At 43.1% G+C, this 19,667-nt stretch overlaps 1 protein-coding gene across 3 annotated transcripts in view; it reads right to left on the reverse strand.

Annotated features, from left to right (window-relative positions):
• kmt2ca (lysine (K)-specific methyltransferase 2Ca) overlaps window positions 1-19,667 on the reverse strand; it is a 479,075-nt gene that overhangs the window by 87,924 nt on the left and 371,484 nt on the right. For all 3 annotated transcript variants that reach the window (XM_059971838.1, XM_059971840.1, XM_059971839.1), the window contains 4 exons: window positions 10,709-10,846; window positions 10,585-10,617; window positions 10,387-10,488; window positions 5,578-5,719 (listed from right to left, as the gene is read on the reverse strand). In XM_059971838.1, the coding sequence (XP_059827821.1) occupies window positions 5,578-5,719; window positions 10,387-10,488; window positions 10,585-10,617; window positions 10,709-10,846 (415 nt within the window). The remainder of the gene's footprint in view (window positions 1-5,577; window positions 5,720-10,386; window positions 10,489-10,584; window positions 10,618-10,708; window positions 10,847-19,667) is intronic.

Raw genomic sequence — 19,667 nt, forward strand, 5'->3', positions numbered from 1 at the left:
TCCTCTGGGTGCACCGCAATCCAAAGATATAGGTTGATTGGGCATTGTAAATTGTGCCATGATTAGGTTAGGGTTAAATCAAGGGAATCCTGGGCAGTCTGGCTCAAAGGGCTGAAAAGGTCTATTCCACATGGTATCTCAATAAATAGATATTCTGGGATGTGAAGAGATTTGCTATGGATAACAAGGGTGAGGATACAAGGAAGGGATATGGAATAGGAAAATCAAGATGCAGTGTGGGTTCAGTTAAGTAACTAGTGGATGCAGAGTATGTCTTCCTAAAGGTGAGAAGGCAGGAAATATTGCCAAGAAATTAGAGTTGTTTTAAAGTATGGCAGCGAGTATTAGTAATTCTATAAACTGGAATATCCACACATATACTCAGTATACACCAAATGAAGGGCAGGTTGATGAAATTAATTGAGAATATTTTATGAAATCAATATTCAAAAGGAACTAACTAGGGAAAGTTTAACTTTGGATCTAGCACTATACAATGAAAGCATGATTTTTAACATTATCGTTAGGAAGCCCTAGGGAAACATAATCATAATAGCACAAGAATATCATTACTAAATTACTAAACTAATATCCGGAGACTTCAATTACTGATTAGAGAGCTCAAATCCCATCATAGCAACTCTGAATTTATATTCAAGAAATAAAATTGATGCAGATTTAAAAACGGACTAAATTGGCATATTATAAAACTATTTAATTAAAAAAATTCTGTGCACTACAGTTCACGAAGAGTTGTTGGATTTTGACTGGAGGGACTTAGGATATTCTTTGCTCCACAGTTCCCAAGGAGATGTTGGATTGTGCAAATTTGGCACTTGGCAAGGGCCAATAAGAAGACAGGTTTAAGCAGAGTGTCCATTCTGGTAATGGGCCAGTGATAGCGTGGGGAGTTCAAGCTTTGGCGAGGAGAGAATGTTTAAGGTAGATTATTAAAATACAACTTTTCTTCCTTTTCTCTTTATTGCACAGTTAGAAGCAGTGGGAATGTCAGGCAGGCATTTGTGAAATATGGTTGCAAGAGGGCAGGACTGACAGCTCAATGCTCCAGGGTTATGTTGTTTTAGACATGAAAAATATAGAAGCAATTAAAGGGGGGTGGGGTAGCATTACTAGTCAGGGTAAAAGACATGGCTATGCTCAGACAGGAGAGACTAGAGAACTCGTCTACTGAGGTTAAATGGGTAGAACTAAGGAATGAGAAAGGGATGACCAAGTTAATGGGATTATATTATAGACCACCCAACAGTCCACAGCAGTTAGAGAAGCAAGTTTGTAGAGAGATCCCTGACTGTTGCAAGACATGCAAGGTTGTGATAGAAGGTGATTTTTAATTTCCCACATATTAACTGGGGCTCCCATACTACAAAAGGGCTGGATGGGATAAGAGTTTGTCAAACATGGTCAGGAAAGTTTCCTAAATCAGTACACAGAAATCCCAACTAGAGAGAGTGTGATACTAGATCTCCAATTAGCTAATGAAGATAGGGCAGGTGACAAAAGTTTGTGTAGGGGAATACATTGCAACTAGTGATTTGCAAGATAATTGTGGAGAAGGATGGGTCTGTCCTTTGGGTTGAGATTCTGGATTGGAGAAAAGCCAATTTTGGTGGTATCAGAATGGATCTGGCAATTGGGGATTGGGACAGGACACTTTCTGGAAAGGGTAATTGGAGGCCTTCAAAAGTGGAACTTTAGAGTACAGAGTCTATATTTGCCTGTCAGAATGAAAGGCAAGGATAACAGGTTTAGGGAATCTTGGGTTTCGAGAGATACTGAGATATTCTAGTTAAGAGAAAGGAGGTGCATCACAGGTATAGGCAGGAAGAAGCAAATGAGGTACTTGAAAAATATAAGAAATGCTTAATGTTTAAACAGAAATTCAGGAGGACCAAAAGGCGGCATGAGTTGCTCTAGCAGACAAGGTGCAGAAGATTCCCAAGGGCTTCTACAGATACAGTACATTAAAAGGAAAAGGACAGCAAGAGACAAAATTGGTCCTCTAGGAATCAGAGTAGTCATCTATAGTGTGCATGGAGCCAAATGAGATGGGAGAATATCTTGAGATTTTTGGGAGACCAACAGTCTTATAGAAGTGAGGCAAAGCAGCGGTGGGGTCATGAACCATACATAGATTACAGAGGTAGAGGTATTTGCTGTCTTGAGGCAAATTAGGGTGTATGCCCCCAGGCCTGAGAAGGAGTTCCCTTAGACTCTGTGGGAGGCTACTGCTGAAATTGCAGGGGTCATAGCAGAGATATTTAAAATGTCCTTTGCCATGGGTGAGATGCTGTAAGATTGGAGGACAGCTAATGTTGTTCCGTTGCTTAAGAAAGGCTCTAAGAATAAATAAAGGAAATTATAGTCCAGTGAACCTGACATCAATTAAGTTATTGGAAGATATTCTTAGGGACTGGATATATGAGTATTTGGATAGATATAGGGACTGATTAGGGATAGTCAACATGGTTTTGGGTACAGTAGGTCATATCAATCCAATCTTATAGTTTTTGGGGACGTTACCAGAAATATTAATGAAGGCAAGGCAGTAGATGTTGTCTATATGGACTTTGGCAAGGCCTCTGACAAGGTCCCATGTGGGAGATTGGTCAAGAAGGTTCAGTCATTTGTCATTCAAGATGAGGTAGTAAATTGGATTAGAGATTAGACAGGAGAAGCCAATGGCTGGTAGTAGATTGGAGCTGAATCCATTGTTGTTTGTCATCTACATGAATGATCTGGGTGATAACGTGGTAACTAGATTAGCAGATTTGCGAATGACACCAAGATTGGATGGTGGAGTGAACAGTGAGGAAGACTATCAAAGCTTGCAGAGATCTGTACCAGCTGAAAAATGGCTAATGGAATTTAATGCAGTCAAGTGTGAGGTGCTGCACTTTGGGAGGACAAAACAGGGTAGGGACTTGCACGGTGCATACTAGAGCACTGAAGAAGACAGTAGAACAGAGGGATCAGTGAATACAGGTCCATAATTCCTTGAAAGTGGTGTCACAGGTAAGTAAGATCATAAAGAGAGCTTTTAGCACATTGACTTTCATAAAGTGAAGTACAGATGTTGGGCTGTTATGTTGAAGTTGTATAAGATGCTGGTGAGGACTAATTTTGAGTACTTTGTGCAGTTTTAGTCACCGTCCTACAGGAAAAATGTCAATAAGATTGAAAGAGTGCAGAGAAAACTTAAAAGGATGTTGTCGGAACCTGAGGTATAGGAAAAGGCTGAATAGGTTAGGACATTATTTGCTAGAATGTGGACATATGAGGGAAATTTGATTGAGGCATACAAAGTTATGAGGGCTATAGATATGGTAAATGCAAGCAGGCTTTTTCCATTGAGTTTAGGTGAGCCTAGAATTACAGATCACGGGTTAAAGGTGAAAGGTGAAATGTTTAAGGGAAACATGAGGGGAAATTCTTCACTCAGAGGGTTGTGAGAGTGTGGAATGAGCTACCAGAAGTAGTATATGTGGGTTCAAATTGAACATTTAAGAAAAATTTGGATAGGTACATGGATGGGAGGGGTATAGAGGACTATGGTCCCCATGCAGGTCAATGTGACTAGGCAGATTGATATTTTGACGCAAACTTTATGACATGACTAATGCATCATCTTCCTTCATGGAAAAGAAACAAATAACATCAGGCTGGAAGTAAAGAGTGGAAAAGGATCTTGTTTTGTTGTTGTTGTTACTGTTATTGCTGCTGGTGTTATTCTGTGGAACATTTTCGGCATGCTGTGCTGGTGCCAGAATATGTGGTGACACTTGCTAGCTGCCCCATCACATTCCTGAGTGTGCTGGTTGCTAACACAAACAACTCATTTCACTGTATCTTTTGGTGTACGTGTGATAAATAAATCTCAATCTGAATCTGCAACTAGGGATTAAATAAGGGGTCACCCATTTGAGGAGGAGATGTGATGGTCTCCCAGAGGATTGAAAGTCTTTGGAGCTCTTTCCTCAAAAGGATATTGGAAGCAGATTATTTTAGAAACGATTAATAAACAGGAGGGTGAAAGAGTACGAGAGTAGTCAGAATGCAAGGTCTTATTGAATCATGAAGCAGGGTCAAGAAGCTGAATAGCCCACTTCTGCTCCTGTTCACATATAAAAGATATTTGCCTACTCATCATGGGATTGGAGATGATATAATCAGCAGGAAATGAAGACAGTTAACAGACATAAAACAGTGGGAATGAATGGAAAATTTTCAGACTGCAACACCGTAAATGGGTTTTGTGAAATCAGTGTTTGGGTTCTCAGCTGCTTACAATCTATAATTAAGAAGTTAGTGCAACACATCCAAGTTGGCTATACTATGGTAGGTGAGAAAATCAAAGCAGAAAATGCTGAGAATACTAAGCAGGCCAGAAGCATCTGTTGACAGAGATATTAATATTAAATGATTCAGACTGATGACCTTTCAACAGAACTAGAAAAATAAGATAACAAGCATACTTTCAGTTGTAAAGCTGATAGAACTCCAGAGAACAAAAGAAATGTCTGTGATAGACAGAGAACAGGGTTGTCCCAGTGACACAAATTCCACTGAGATTCTCTGGAGGGAAATTAATGTTTGTAAACTACAGCTGTACAATAGCTGATGTGTGAGGAGTGTAAATAGAAGAGAATGAACACAAGCAATCGCGACAGAAAAGTATGTTCAACAGTCGGAAGCAGATGTTGGAAACCTGAAATAAAAGAGATTGCTGGAAAAATTCAGTGGATCAAGTAGCATCTGTGGAGAAAGGGAAAAGAGGGAATATTACAAGTGTAGCTTCTTTCCTCAAAGGATGGTGGAAGCAGATTCTTTTGAATATTTTTAAGGCAGAGGTAGATGATACCTTATGAGAAAGGGAGGAAAAAATTACCGTGACAGACAAAATTTGAAGTTGAAGGTCCAGTCAAATCATCGATAACCTTACCAAATGGTGGAGCACATGTCTGGGGCCGAGAGACCTACATTTGGTTCTAATTCACTTGTGTGGTGATTACAACATATAGAGAGAGAGATCCAGCTGGCCATGTTTATATTTTCCAGAGTATAAAAGAATGAGAAATGGCCACATTGAAATATACAAATTTCTAAAAAAGGTTTGACAGGATTGAGGGAGCGAGGCCTGTTAGTCTAGCTGAAGAGAGCAAAATTTAGGAAGTTTCAAAAAATAAAGGATAGGCCATTTAAGACTAAAATAAGGGGCAACTTTCTACTTGAAAAATTAGCAAATCTTTGGAACTCTGTACTGGAGGGCTGTGGAGATCCAGTCATTGATGGCATTCAAATGATAAGATTTCTAGCTAATGAAGTAGTCATGGGATACTGGAATTAACAGGAAGATGGTGCTTGATGCAGATAATCAGTCATCTTATTAAAAGGCCTACTCCAGCTCCTATGTCTCTCATCCATAGACAGCAATGTGTTGTGAAATATTAATATGTAATCTTATTTCTCAAGCATCATAGGTCATCATAACTTGGAAAGCTTAATTCACAATCTCTTCATGCCATTTACGGTAAATGAATGAAAAATGTTGATGCATACCGGCTGCCATCAGGGAATGGTGATGGAGGGATGGAAGAGTAAGTGGTGCTGATGCAACGTCCACTTCCAGGTGTTAAAGCTGTTTGGTGTTGTGGTGCAATCACACCATTCATGGCTGGAACTCTGGTAAAGCCTCTGTTGCCTTTTGAAGGAACCAGAGAAGTAAAGTCATTATCAAACTACAATGTAGTTACCAAGTAACTAATGATTTGAATGTACATTGAATGGCAAATTTACCAAGTCCCTAAAAGGACTAATAACCCCCGTTTTCTGGAAGTAGTTAACAGACAATCTGAAATGTAGCACTTTGTAAGTTCTCAATACCCCTAAGTACTATACGATCAATGAATTTCTGTTGGGAATATATGTACTGTACAAATTGTAGGCAGACTAATTTATGAAAAGCAAAGTAAGGTGGGTGCTGAACTGTATTGTTTTCACCGTGGCAGTTAAGGCAGAGAAAAAAATGCAGAGACTTCAGGATCCTCTCAGAAAAACGATACAAGCTTTTGACATCTACCCAAATTGGGCAGATGGAAGACTCAGCTGTCTGTTATATACAAATGTCAGCAACAGGGATGGCTCTACTCCAAGAAAAGGACTTAAATCCCCCACATGTTGATTAAACATATGGGATGGTCATCTTTGGGGCTTAGCAAAATGATAAAAAAAACAGCAAACTTTGTCATGATACACAAGATCGCTTTCATTGGTGACCTTTGCAGATGAAAGCTATCAGAAACAGGATGCAATAATTGACCTTTCCAGACTTGAACACTGTTTGAGCATTTTGATCAAACCTTTCACCGCAATTTGTCTCAGTCACCATATTAAGACAAATCATGGAGGAAAAGTAACTATGTTAATGGCATTATAATGTAAAATTTATACTAAAAAAAGACAGGTTTTCCAATAATTTTCTTGTAGAGATCAATTTAAACATCTGAAAATTTTGCCAATCATTTTGAGTAAAAGTTGAGATTTACAGAACAAATATTTACATTATTCTGGTCCCATTCTTACATTTAATGCAATAATCCCCACCTACAGGGAGTAACTGAAGTGCAGTGGTTCTCTGTACTGTAGGGTTTACAAATGAACAGTACTAATGCCCAGGATCTAGAATATGAGGTAGACAAATTACAAATCCCCATTCAAGTAGCAAATTTCTTCAAGAATTATATATAGCAAATAAATTCAGGACACAAACTCTGCTAATTACAATCAACACAAAGTAAATGTTATATAGCTAAATTGAAAATATTTAAAAACCAAAGCAGTGAAAGTTAGAAAATTACAGAATTGAATTAATATACTGAACTGAGACAAAGATATTAGGCAATAATGAGGATATAGAACAACTATGCAATATTATAATTACACTGGCTAATTTGTGCACTTATTAAACAATGCTGTCTGTCTCTACTGCTGTGGTTCTCCTCAAAACTGATACCTCCAATATACAAGTGTACCAATACAATTATACTTCAAGGACCCATATACATAACTTCTATTTCATATTGCTTCCATTTTAAGCACAGCTGGCGTTGTACTGGCAGGTTTTCTACTTTTTGCTGCAGTTATATCTGCTCTTATTTCATCACATAATAACTCAGAGTGCAGATATGCAATTAACAATAGATACCAAATTTTATAGTATTCAATTTAGACCATAAGATATAGGAGCAGAATTAGGCCATCTGGCCCATCGACTTTGTTCTGGCATTCAATCATGGCTGATCCTTTTATCCCCCTCCTCAGCCCCACATCCTGGCCTTCTGCCCATAACCTTTGATGCCAAGTCCAATCAAGAACCTATTAACTTCCACCTTAAATACACCCAATGACTTGGCCTCCACAGCTGTCTGTAGAAACAAATTCCACAGATTCACCACCCTCTGGCTAAAGAAATTTCTTCGGATCTCTGTTTTAAATGGATGCCCCTCTATCCTGAGGCTGTGTTCTGTTGTCCTAGACTTCCTCAGCATGGGAAACATCCTTTCCACATCTACTCTGTCTAGGCCTTTCAGCATTCAAAAAAGGTTTCAGTGAGATCCCTCCCTCATCCTTCTAAATTCCAGTGAGTACAGACCCAGAGCTATTAAATGCTCCTTGTATGATAACCCTTGCATTTCCAGAATCATCTTTCTGAACCTCCTCTGAACACTCTTCAATGCCAGCACATCTTTACTTAGATGAGGAGCCCAAAACTGTTCACAATACACAAGGTGAGGCCACATTGGTTACTTATCAAGCCTCAGCATTACATCCCTGCCCTTGTATTCTAGACCTCTTGAAATGAATCCTAACATTACATTTGCCTTCCTGACCACCGACTGACTCAGCCTGCGAGCTAACATTTAGGGTTTTCTGCACAAGGACTCCAAAGTCCTTTTGCATCTCAGATTTTTGGATTTTCTCCCCCTTTAAAAATAGTCTGCCCATTTATTTCTTCTACCAAACTGCCTGACCCTGCACTTCCCAACATTTGTATTTCATCTGTCACCTTCTTGCCCATTCTCCTAATCTGTTAAGTCCTATTACAACCTTCCTGTTTCCTCAACACTACATGCTTCTCCAGCAATCTTCGTATCATCTGAATCATGGCAATAAAGCCATCTCTATTCCAACATCTAAATTATTGATATACAGCATAAAAAGAAGAGGTCCCAGCACTGACCCCTGCGGAACACCACTAGTCAACTAGAAAAGGATCCTTTTATTCCCACTCGCTGCCTCCTGCCAATCAGCCAATGCTCTAACCATGCCAGCAACTTCCCTGTAATACCATGGGCTCTTAACTGGCTAAACAACTCATGTGTGGCACCTTGTCAAAGGCCTTCTGAAAATCCAAATATACAACATCCACTGCATCCCCTTTATCTATCCTACTTGTAATCTCCTCAAAGAATTCCAACAGGTTTGTCAGGCAAGACTTTCCCTTAAGGAAACCACGCTGACTTAGTCCTATCTTGTGCTATGTCACCAAGTACTCCATAACCTTATCCTTAACAATTGACTCCAACATCTTCCCAATCACTGAGCTCAGGCTAACTGGTCTATAATTTTCATTCTGTTGTCTCCCTCCCTTTCTGATATTTGTAATTTTCCAGTCCTCTTCTGGAATCATGCTAGAGTCCAATGATTCTTCAAAAATCATTACTAATGCCTCTACAATCTCTATCACTACCTCTTTCAGAATCCTAGGATGCAGTTTATCTGGTCTGGGTGACTTATGCACCTTTATATCTTTCAGGTTTTTGAGCATCTTCTCCCTTATAATAGTAACTGCACCCACTTGTCTTCCCTCACACCGTTTGACACCTGACAAAGTCCACCACAGTGAGGACTGATGCAAAATACTCATTTAGTTCATCTGCCATCTCCTTGTCCCTTGTTATTATTTCTCTGGCCTCATTTTCTAGCGGTCCTATATCCACTTTCATCTCACTTTTATTTTTTATATACTTGAAAAAGCTTTTTCTAGCCACCTTGATGTTGTTTGCTAGATTGCTTTCATATTTCATCTTTTCCCTCCTGATACTTTTAGTTGCTGTGTGTAGGGTTTTAAAAGCTTCCCAATCCTCTGCCTTCCAACTAATTTTCACTTTGTTGTATGCCCTCTCTTTTGCTTTTACATTAGCTTTGACTTTTCCTGTCAGTCACCGTTGTACTATTTTTCCACTTGAGCATTTCTGTGGTTTTGAAATACATCTATCCTGCATCATCCTCATTTTTACCAGAAACTCAACCATTGCTACTCTGCTCTCATCCCTGCCAGCATCTCCTTCCAATTTGCTTTGGCTGACTCCTCTCTCATACCACTGTAATTTCCTTTACTCCACTGAAATACTGCTATGTCAGACTTTACTTTCTCCCTATCAAATTCCAAGTTGAACTCAATCATATTGTGATCACTGCCTCCTAAGGTTTCTTTTATCTTCACAGTTTCTTAACTCAATGCACAAGGATTTGACATCTTCCAATCCTATGTCACATCTTTTGAATGATTTGAAGCCACTCTTTACCAATAGAGCCATGCCACCCCCACTGCGCACCCTTCTATCCCTCCAATACAACATACAACCTTGGATATTCAATTTCCAACTACAGCCATCCTTCAGCGACAGCCACAACATCATACCTTACAATCTGTCATAGTACAAGAAGACCATCCATCTTCACTTCTTAAACTCCGTGCACTGAGTTATAACGCACTGAGTACTGTATTTGCTAACCTTTTTGACCCTGCATCCCTAATGCACTGATACTCACCTTGCTGGCTGCAATCTTGTCCACTCATCTGCCTGCCCTTCCCGACAGTCTGACTGCACGTTATCTTTGATTTTTTTTTTAACCTTCCATCTTATCCTGAGTCCCTTCACTCCAGTTCACACAGCACCCTGCCCAATTAGTTTAAACCCTCCCCAACAGCTCTAACGAACCAGCCCGTGAGAATATTGGTCCCCCTCAGGTTCGGGTGCAACCCGCCAGTTGTGGTTTAAAACTGGAAATCACAATCAATTTTTTAACTGGGGCGGAGGGGGTTGCGGAAGATAGAGGAAGGAACAAATAGGCAATAGACCCTAAAATACTGTGTTTGACTGAAACAAATGTCAATATACTGTATATTGACAATTTCTTCAAACAGAATAATACCTTAATATTGAACTATCAACCACCAATAATCCAATTATTTTTGCTTGAAGTAACTGCACTGTTTTAACATATGCAAAGCTTCTTGGGACTGCAAAGAGCTTTGAGACAGTATGCTACAGTGTAAATTCTTATCATAAAGCAATTCTATACCATGGTCAGGTGGAGGCAAAGGCATTGCAGTTGGAGGAGGTTGGTTAGCCGAAGGACTTAGCACAGCTGTGAACAGATCTTCCACTTCTTTTCCTTCCAGTTCTTCATTTGAAAGAAAGACAGATATTAATGGTAGTACGAATTATACTCTGACATAAATATTATTAATAGTATGCTTTCAAATCTGAAAATAATTACCTGGAATTTTGTAAAGATTACTCAGAATTGTCCCTACAAGCAAAATAAGATTTCTTAGTAAGCCCGAAGAAATTTCAAAATATGTATGCAAAACAAAGCTTGGGTAACTATCAAATAATCTTACCATCTGTGACTATTTTCTCAAGATCGGGGCTAAGTATTCGGTCTAGCTGTTCCTCAGTCAAAGGCCGTGAACCTTGGCCTCCACTTGATTGGGAAACTGAAGACGGATCCTCTGAAATTGGGCCAATATCCAGTCCAGCTGAACAAACAGTTAGTTTGATTATTTTGGCAGTCATCAGTTTAGTGCAACAAAAAAAATCTGCTTCATGAAGCTGGCAATGCTGAAGAGTTAATACTACGTTTTATACTTTAAACCTCTGGTTTATTATATACAGATTATTAATCAGCTGTAAGTAGTATATGCAGTAATTAGTCATTACACAGACTATTAATAACTGTTAATAATCAGACTATTACAGCACATGAACACCGATTCAAGCTTGTGCTGTAAACTCATGCCTCTAGAAAACACCACTGTATTTCTTCATATGCTCACCCTGAGTCTAATTTAGTCTTTACTCACATCACCTTCAATATTCTTTTTTTCCCAAGCAAATATTTAAGGATTCAACTTCAAGAATATCTAAAGCACAGAACTGCAGATCTCACAGCATCTAAAGAAACTATTTGTGATCTATTCTTATTCTCTAAAGTTTACCCACCTTTTTTACTGTTTCAATACCATTAATAAGGTGACCTGCTGAGAAGTACCTGAGAAGACTATTTTATTTTTATGCTTGGGTGGGATTTGAATGCATTACTTCATAGGCAAGAGGAAATGGATTCAACTGTAGCTTTACAAATGAAAATGGATAAGCATGGAACTCAGCAAGTCAGGCAGTATCTATGTAAAGAAATAACCAGTTGAGCTTTTGGGTCAAGACCCTTCATCAGGACTGGAAAGGAAGGGGGAAGAAACCAGAATAAGAAGGTGGGGGAGGGGTGCGAAGAAGAGGAGGAGATGAAAAACAGATATACATAAAGAGCAGTGGTTTTGGGATTGACAAAGTGGTTCTTCAAAAGGAGACTCAGTGAGCTGAATAGATTAGGTGCAGAACTGCATTTTTCTATATCTTAATCATAAATCTCTGTAATCTTGGGGTTCATTTAGGATTGATTCTGATTGTTGTAAACCCATCTTGCCCAGTGCTGTTTTTTTTTATCAACTATGCTATAAAATAAACACAAGAGATTCTGCAGATGCTGGAAATCTAGAGTTAACACACACAAAATGCTGGTGGAACTCAGCAGGTCAGGCAGTATCTATGTGAAGAAATAACCAATTGAGCTTTTGGGTCAAGACCCTTCATCAGGACTGGAAAGGAAGGGGGAAGAAACCAGAATAAGAAGGTGGGTGGGGGGGGTGCGAAGAAGAGGAGGAGATGAAATGAGAAGCTGGGAGGTGATAAGTGGAAAAGGCTGAATGAGAAGGATTCTGATATAAAAAAAATGGTAGATCATGCGAGAAAGGGATGGATTAGGAGCACTAGGAGAAGCTGATCTGCAGAAGTTGAGAAGAGAAGAGGTAAAAGGAGAGCCAGAGTGGAGAATGGAAGAAGAGGGTAGAGGAAGGAGGAAAAAATGACCTGAAGTTTCAGAAATCAATGTTCATGCCATCAGGTTGGAGGCTACCCAGATGGAATGCGAGGCGTTTCTCCCCTAACCTGAGAGTGGCCTCATCATAGCAGTAGAACTGGCATGAACTAGCATTTCGAGACAGGAGCGGGGATTGGAATTAAAATTGTTAGCCACTGGGAAATCCTGTTCGTTGCAGATAGAGCAAAGGTGCTCAATGAAGTGGTCCCCGTCTATGTTATGTCTCACCAATGTAGAGAAGGATGCATAGAGTAGACGACCCCAACAAATATGAAGATGAAATTCTGTCTCATCTGAACGGACTGTTTGGGGCCTTGAATGGAGGTGAGGGAGGTGGTGATATAGCACTTCTTCCACTTGCAGTGATTTAGTGTCAAGGGGGAGATTCATCAGGAGGGATAAATGGGCAAGGCAACCACAGAGAGGGTCATCCCTCCAGAAAGAGGAGAGTAAGGGGGAGGTAAAGATGTGTTTGGTGGTAGGCTCCTGTGAGGATGGCAGAAATTGCTGAGAATAATGTGCTGAGTGTGGAGGCTCGTGGGGTGGGGAGGAACTCTACTTTGTTAAAGGGGTGGGAAGATGGGGAGAGGGCAGATGTCTGGGAAATGGAGGAGATGCAGGTGAGGGCAGCATTAATGATGGAAGGGAAACCCTGTTCTTCGAAGAAAAAGGACATTTTTGATGTTTTAGAAAAGAAATTCTGGGAACAAATGCTGTGGAAATGAAGAAAATAAGAAAAGGGCATGGCATTATATATAGGTTTTGAGGTGGAAAGAAGTATAGTCAAGCTAGCTGCGAGAATCAGTAGAGTTTGTGAAATGTGTGCAGGATAGTTTTTTGCAACAATACATAGAAGTACCGACTAGAGATGGGGCAGTGTTGGATCTCCTGTTAGGGAATGCGATAGGTCAGCTGACAGATGTATGTGTTGGGGAGCACTTCGGGTCCAGTGATCACAATAGCATTAGCTTCAATATAATTATGGAGAAGGACAGGACTGGACCTAGAGTTGAGATTTTTGATTGGAGAAAGGCTAACTTTGAGGGGATGCGAAGGGATTTAGAGAGAGTGGATTGGGTCAAGTTGTTTTATGGGAAGGATGTAATAGAGAAATGGAGGTCATTTAAGGGTGAAATTATGAGGGTACAGAATCTCTATGTTCCTGTTAGGGTGAAAGGAAAGGTTAAAGGTTTGAGAGCACCATGGTTTTCAAGGGATATTAGAAATTTGGTTCAGAAAAATAGAGGGATGTCTACAATAGATATAGGCAGCATGGAGTAAAGGAATTGCTCGAGGAATATAAAGAATGTAAAAGGAATCTTAAGAAAGAGATTAGAAAAGCTAAAAGAAGATACGAGGTTGGTTTGGCAAATAAGGTGAAAGTAAATCCGAAAGGTTTCTACAGTTATATTAAAAGCAAGAGGATAGTGAGGGATAAAATTGGCCCCTTAGAGAATCAGAGTGGTCAGCTATGTGTGGAACCGAAGGAGATGGGAGAGATTTTGAATGATTAATTCTCTTCGGTATTCACTAAGGAGAAGGATATTGAATTGTCTAAGGTGTGGGAAACAAGTAAGGAAGTTATGGAACCTATGACAATTAAAGAGGTGGAGGTACTGGCGCTTTTAAGAAATTTAAAAGTGGATAAATCTCCGGGTCCTGACAGGACATTCCCCAGGACCTTGAGGGAAGTTTGTGTAGAAATAGCAGGAGCTCTGACGGAGATCTTTAATATGTCATTAGAAACGGGGATTGTGCCGGAGGATTGGCGTATTGCTCATGTGGTTCCATTGTTTAAAAAGGGTTATAGAAGGAAGCATAGCAATTATAGACCTGTCAGTTTGACATCAGTGGTGGGTAAATTAATGGAAAGTATTCTTAGAGATAGTATTTATAATTATCTGGATAGACGGGATCTGATTAGAAGTAGCCAGCATGGATTTGTGCGTGGAAGGTCATGTTTGACAAATCTTATTGAATTTTTTGAAGAAGTTACGAGGAATGTTGACGAGGGTAAGGCAGTGGATGTAGTCTATATGGACTTTGGCAAAGCTTTTGACAAAGTTCCACATGGAAGGTTAGTTAAGAAGGTTCAGTCATTAGGTATTAATGCTGGAGTAATAAAATGGATTCAACAGTGGCTAGATGGGAGATGCCAGAGAGTAGTGGTGGATAATTGTTTATCGGGATGGAGGCCGGTGACTAGCGGGGTGCCTCAGGGATCTGTTTTGGGCCCAATGTTGTTTGTAATATACATAAATGATCTGGATGATGGGGTAGTAAATTGGATTAGTAAGTATGCCGATGATACTAAGGTAGGAGGTGTTGTGGATAATGAGGTGGATTTTCAAAGCTTGCAGGGAGGTTAGAAGAATGGGCTGAACGCTGGCAGATGGAGTTTAATGCTGAGAAGTGTGAGGTTCTACATTTTGGCAGGAATAATCCAAATAGAACATACAGAGTAAATGGTAGGGCATTGAGGAATGCAGAGGAACAGAGAGATCTAGGAATAACTCTGCATAGTTCCCTGAAAGTGGAGTCTCATGTAGATTGGGTGGTGAAGAGGGCTTTTGGAGCGTTGGCCTTTATAAATCAAAGCATTGAGTACAGAAGTTGGGATGTAATGCTAAAGTTGTACAAGGCATTGGTAAGGCCAAATTTGGAATATTGTGTGCAGTTCTGGTCACCGAATTATAGGAAAGATATCAATAAATTAGAGAGAGTGCAGAGACGATTTACTAGGATGTTACCTGGGTTTCAGCAATTAAGTTACAGAGAAAGGTTGAACAAGTTAGGTGTCTATTCATTGGAGCGTAGAAGGTTGAGGGGGGATTTGATCGAGATATTTAAAATTTTGAGAGGGATAGATAGAGTTGACGTGAACAGGCTGTTTCCATTGAGAGTAGGGGAGATTCAAACTAGAGGACATGATTTGAGAGTCAGGGGGCAGAAGTTTAAGGGAAACACGAGGGGGTATTTCTTTACTCAAAGAGTGATAGCTGTGTGGAATGAGCTTCCTGTAGAAGTAGTAGAGGCCAGTTCAGTTGTGTCATTTAAGGTAAAATTGGATAGGTATATGGACAGGAAAGGAGTGGAGGGTTATGGGCTGAGTGCGGGTAGGTGGGACTAGGTGAGATTAAGGGTTCGGCACGGACTAGGAGGGCCAAGATGGCCTGTTTCCGTGCTGTGATTGTTATATGGTTATATGGTTTATAAAAGATAATGGCAGACATTTTGTCCCCAGAACTAGATAGAGATAGATCAAGAAAGGGGAGAGAGGTGGCAGAACTTTACCAAGAGAATTGAAAGGCAGGGTAGAAGTTGGAGGCAAACTTAAGGAAATTGACAAGCTCAGCATAAGGCTGCAGCAATGCAGTTGTCAATGCAGCACAGAAAAAGTTAGAGAGCACAGACTATCCCACATAGCCAACAAAAAGGCAGGCATAGCTGGGGCCCATGCGGATGTCCATGGAGACCCCTTGAGTTTGGTGTAAGTGGGAGAAGCCTTAAGAGACATTATTGAGTAAGAAGACAAGTTGCACCAGATGGAGAGCAGTGGTGCTGGAAGCAAACTGCGTCTGTAGTCAAGAAAGAAGCAGAAAGCTTTAAGGCCTTCTTGAGTGGAGAGAGAAGTATTTTGGGCTGGCATCCAGATGAGGCATTCAGAACCAGGGAATTAAAAGTTGTTGAAGAGATCAAGAGCATGTAAAGTGTCACAGGCGTAGGTGGGAAGGGACTGAACCAAAGGGGATAAAATAATTCAAAGTATGCAGACATTAGATCAGTGGGCAGAAGCAAGAATTCTAATTTTGTACAGATAAATCCAACTGTATTTTAGACAAGTTCTTCATTATCAGCTTCATTTGTTGCTTTATGTCTGAAAATTAAATAACAAGGGTTCACCTGAGCATTTTGTTTCTTTAGTTTTAATACCAGAATGTACTTTTCATTTTTCTCTACCCCACTTATTATCAAGTTCTTGTAGCGATGTACCACATACAGAGCTAGAAACAACACGCAGTTGGTAAGCCGTTTCCAGACTAGTTTATTCAAACTCCGTGGCGCTGGCATTTAATCCCTAACGCCTGCCCTGTCTGGGTGGAAATGCCATCAGAAGTGCATTACCAAAGTCTCTCCCCACGAGCTGGCTATATGTGAGCCGGTTCGCCTGCGCAGAAAGTGGGTCGCCACATAACCCCACCCCAGAACCGGCGATACACCCCCCAATGTCCACAGTCTGGATCAGCCTCTGTTTGGAAGGTCTGCCTCTGTGCCGTGGTGCCCGAACCTCGACCGTTTGCACCAAGTCCACATGTGCTGGTTTGAGTTGGTGCACCGTGAAAACCTCCTCTTCCCCCCAATGTCCAGAACGTACGTGGATCTGTTGTTGTTGATCACCTCGAACGGCCCCTCGTATGGCCACTGTAGCGGTGCCCGGTGTCCGCCCCTTTGTACAAACACAAACTTACAGTTCTGCAGGACTTTGGGTACATGGGTTGGGGTCCATCCGTGCTGTGAAGTCGGTACAGGGGGCCAGGTTGCCAAGCCTTTCGCGTAGTCTGTCCAGGACTGCTGCAGGTTCTTCCTCTTGCCCCCTTGGGGCTGGTATGAACTCTCCTGGGACGGCCAGGGGTGCGCCATACACCAACTCGACCGACGAGGCGTGCAGATCCTCTTTGGGCGCTGTGAGAATTCCAAGCAGGACCCAGGGAAGCTCATCCACCCAGTTAGGTCCTCTCAGGCGGCCCATGAGAGCTGACTTCAAGTGATGGTGGAAACGCTCCACTAGTCCGTTCGACAGTGGGTGGTAGGCAGTAGTGTGGTGCAGCTGCGTTCCCAACAGGCTGGCCACAGCTGACCACAGGCTGGAGGTGAACTGGGCGCCTCTGTCGGAGGTAATGTGGGCTGGTACCCCGAAACGTGCTACCCAGGTTGCAATCAGTGCTTGGGTACAGGAATTGGCAGATGTGTCAGTGAGCGGGACCACCTCTGGCCACCTCATGAACCGGTCTACCATCGTTAGGAGGTACCGCACTCCTTGGGACACTGGTAGGGAGCCCACGACATCCACATGAATGTGGTCGAACCTCTGGTGGGTGGGTTCGAACTGCTGTGGCACCTTGGCTGTTTGGCACTGTGCGCACGTTCTGGCCAATTCACTGACCTGCTTGCGAAGTCCGTGCCACGCCAACTTGCTGGAGACCAGCTGGACGGTTGTCCTGATAGATGGGTGCGCCAAACTGTGTATGGAGTTGAAAACTCACCGCCTCCAGGCTGCTGAGACGATGGAGCGAGGTTGGTCGGCAGCCACGTCGCACAGGAGGGTCTTCTCACCTGGGCCTACGAGAAAGTCCTGCAGCTGCAAACCCGAGACTGCGGTCCTATGGCTGGGCATCTCATTGTCTGCCTACTGCTCCTCCGCTAGTGCTGCATAGTCCGTCCCCAGGGACAGGGCCTGGACAGCTGGTCTGGAGAGTGCGTCCACCATGACGTTGTCCTTTCCTGAGACATGCTGGATGTCCGTCATGTACTCCAAGATGTAGGACAGATGTCGCTGCTGGTGAGCCGACCAGGGATCGGACACCTTCGTGAACGCGAAGGTCAACGGTTTATGGTCCGTAAACGCGGCGAACGGCCTGCCTTCTAAGAAGTACCTGAAATGCCAGATACAGTGCCAATAGCTCCCGGTCGAAAGCACTGTACTTGAGTTCGGGTGGTCATAGGTGCTTGCTGAAGAACGCCAGGGGTTGCCAGCGCCTCTTGATGAGCTGTTCTAGCACCCCACCGACTACTGTGTCGGATGTGTCCACCGTGAGAGCAGTCGGAATGTCCATTCTGGGGTGCACCAGCATCGCGGCATCTGCCAAAGCTTCCATGGTTTTAACGAAAGCGGACGCGGCCTCCTCGTCCCAAGTAGCGTCCTTGCCTTTACCCGACATCAGGGTGTACAAAGAGCGCGTGATACGGGCTGCTGAGGGGAGGAAACAGTGGTAGAAGTTCACCATACCAACGAGTTCCTGCAGGCCATTGACCATGTTGGGCCGGGCAAAGTGGCGGATCGCATCTACCTTGGCGGGCAGAGGTGTTGCCTCGTCTTTGGTAATCCTGTGGCCCAGGAAGTCGATGGTATTGAGACTGAACTGGCATTTGGCTGGGTTGATCGTGAGGCCGAAATCACTCAGGCAGGAGTAGAGCTGGCGGAGGTGGGACAGATGCTACTGGCGACTACTGCTGGCTATAAGGATGTCCCCCAAATAGATGACCGCAAAGTCCAGGTCGCGTCCCACCACATCCATTAGCCGCTGGAATGTCTGTGCGGTATTCCTCAGGTCGAATAGCATTCGGAGGAACTCGAACAGGCCGAATGGGGTGATGCGTGCCGTTTTGGGGATGTCTTCAGGGTGCACTGGGATTTGATGGTATCCCCAGATGAGGTCTACTTTGGAAAAGATTCTTGCCCCGTGCAGGTTTGGTTTGCTGCAAAGTCCTGTATGTGCGGCACAGGGTAGCGGTCTGGAGTTGTAGCCTCGTTCAGTCTGTGGTAGTCGCCACATGGCCTCCAATCCCCGGCTGCTTTGGGCACCATGTGCCGGGGGAGGCCCATGGGCTGTCGGACCTCCGTACGATCCCCAATTCCTCTTGAATTCCTCCTTCACCAGGCGGAGCTTTTCCGGGGTGGGGGGGGGGGGGGGGGGAAGCCTTCATGCGCGGGTGTGGAGGGGTGATCCCTGGGTTGGGATGTGGTGCTGTACCCCGTGTCTGGGCATGGCTGCCATGAACTGCGGTGCCAGAATCGATGGAAAGTCCGCCAGGATTCTTGTGAATTCGTTGTCTGACAGCATGATGGGAGTCCAGGCAACTTGGCTTCACCCAGGGAGAACGTCTGGAAAGTCTCGGCATGTACCAGTCTTTTCCCTTGCAAGTCCACCAGCAGGCTATGAGCTCAGAAGAAGTCCGCCCCCAGGAGTGGTTGGGCCACCGCGGCCAGTGTGAAGTCCCATGTGAACCGGCTGGTGCCGAACTGCAGCTGCACTGTGCGGGTGCCGTAGGTCCGTATTTTGCTGCCGTTTGCGGCCCTCAGGGTGGGTCCAGGCTTCCTGTTGTGGGTGTTGTACCCCGTCGGGGGCAAGACGCTGATTTCCGCTCTGGTGTTGACCAAGAAGCGGCGTCCCAACTGTTTGTCCCAGACATACAAGAGGCTGTCCTGGCGGCCAGCCGCCATAGTCATTAGCTGCAGCTGGCCCTGGCCCTTGCAGGGTGGGTGACAACGGTGGGCTTCTGTGCCCCACCGCTGGTGGTAGAAACACCACTGTTCACTGTCCTCCTCACTCCTGTCTCTGTGTTGTGTGCACCTCCCTGCCGGGTCTGGTCTGGTCTGCTGTTGGGCGCGTGGCCTGGTAATCTGACCGACAGATGCCACGCTC

This window comes from Hypanus sabinus, chromosome 6 (genome assembly GCF_030144855.1).
Source record: "Hypanus sabinus isolate sHypSab1 chromosome 6, sHypSab1.hap1, whole genome shotgun sequence".
NCBI lineage: Eukaryota > Metazoa > Chordata > Chondrichthyes > Myliobatiformes > Dasyatidae > Hypanus > Hypanus sabinus.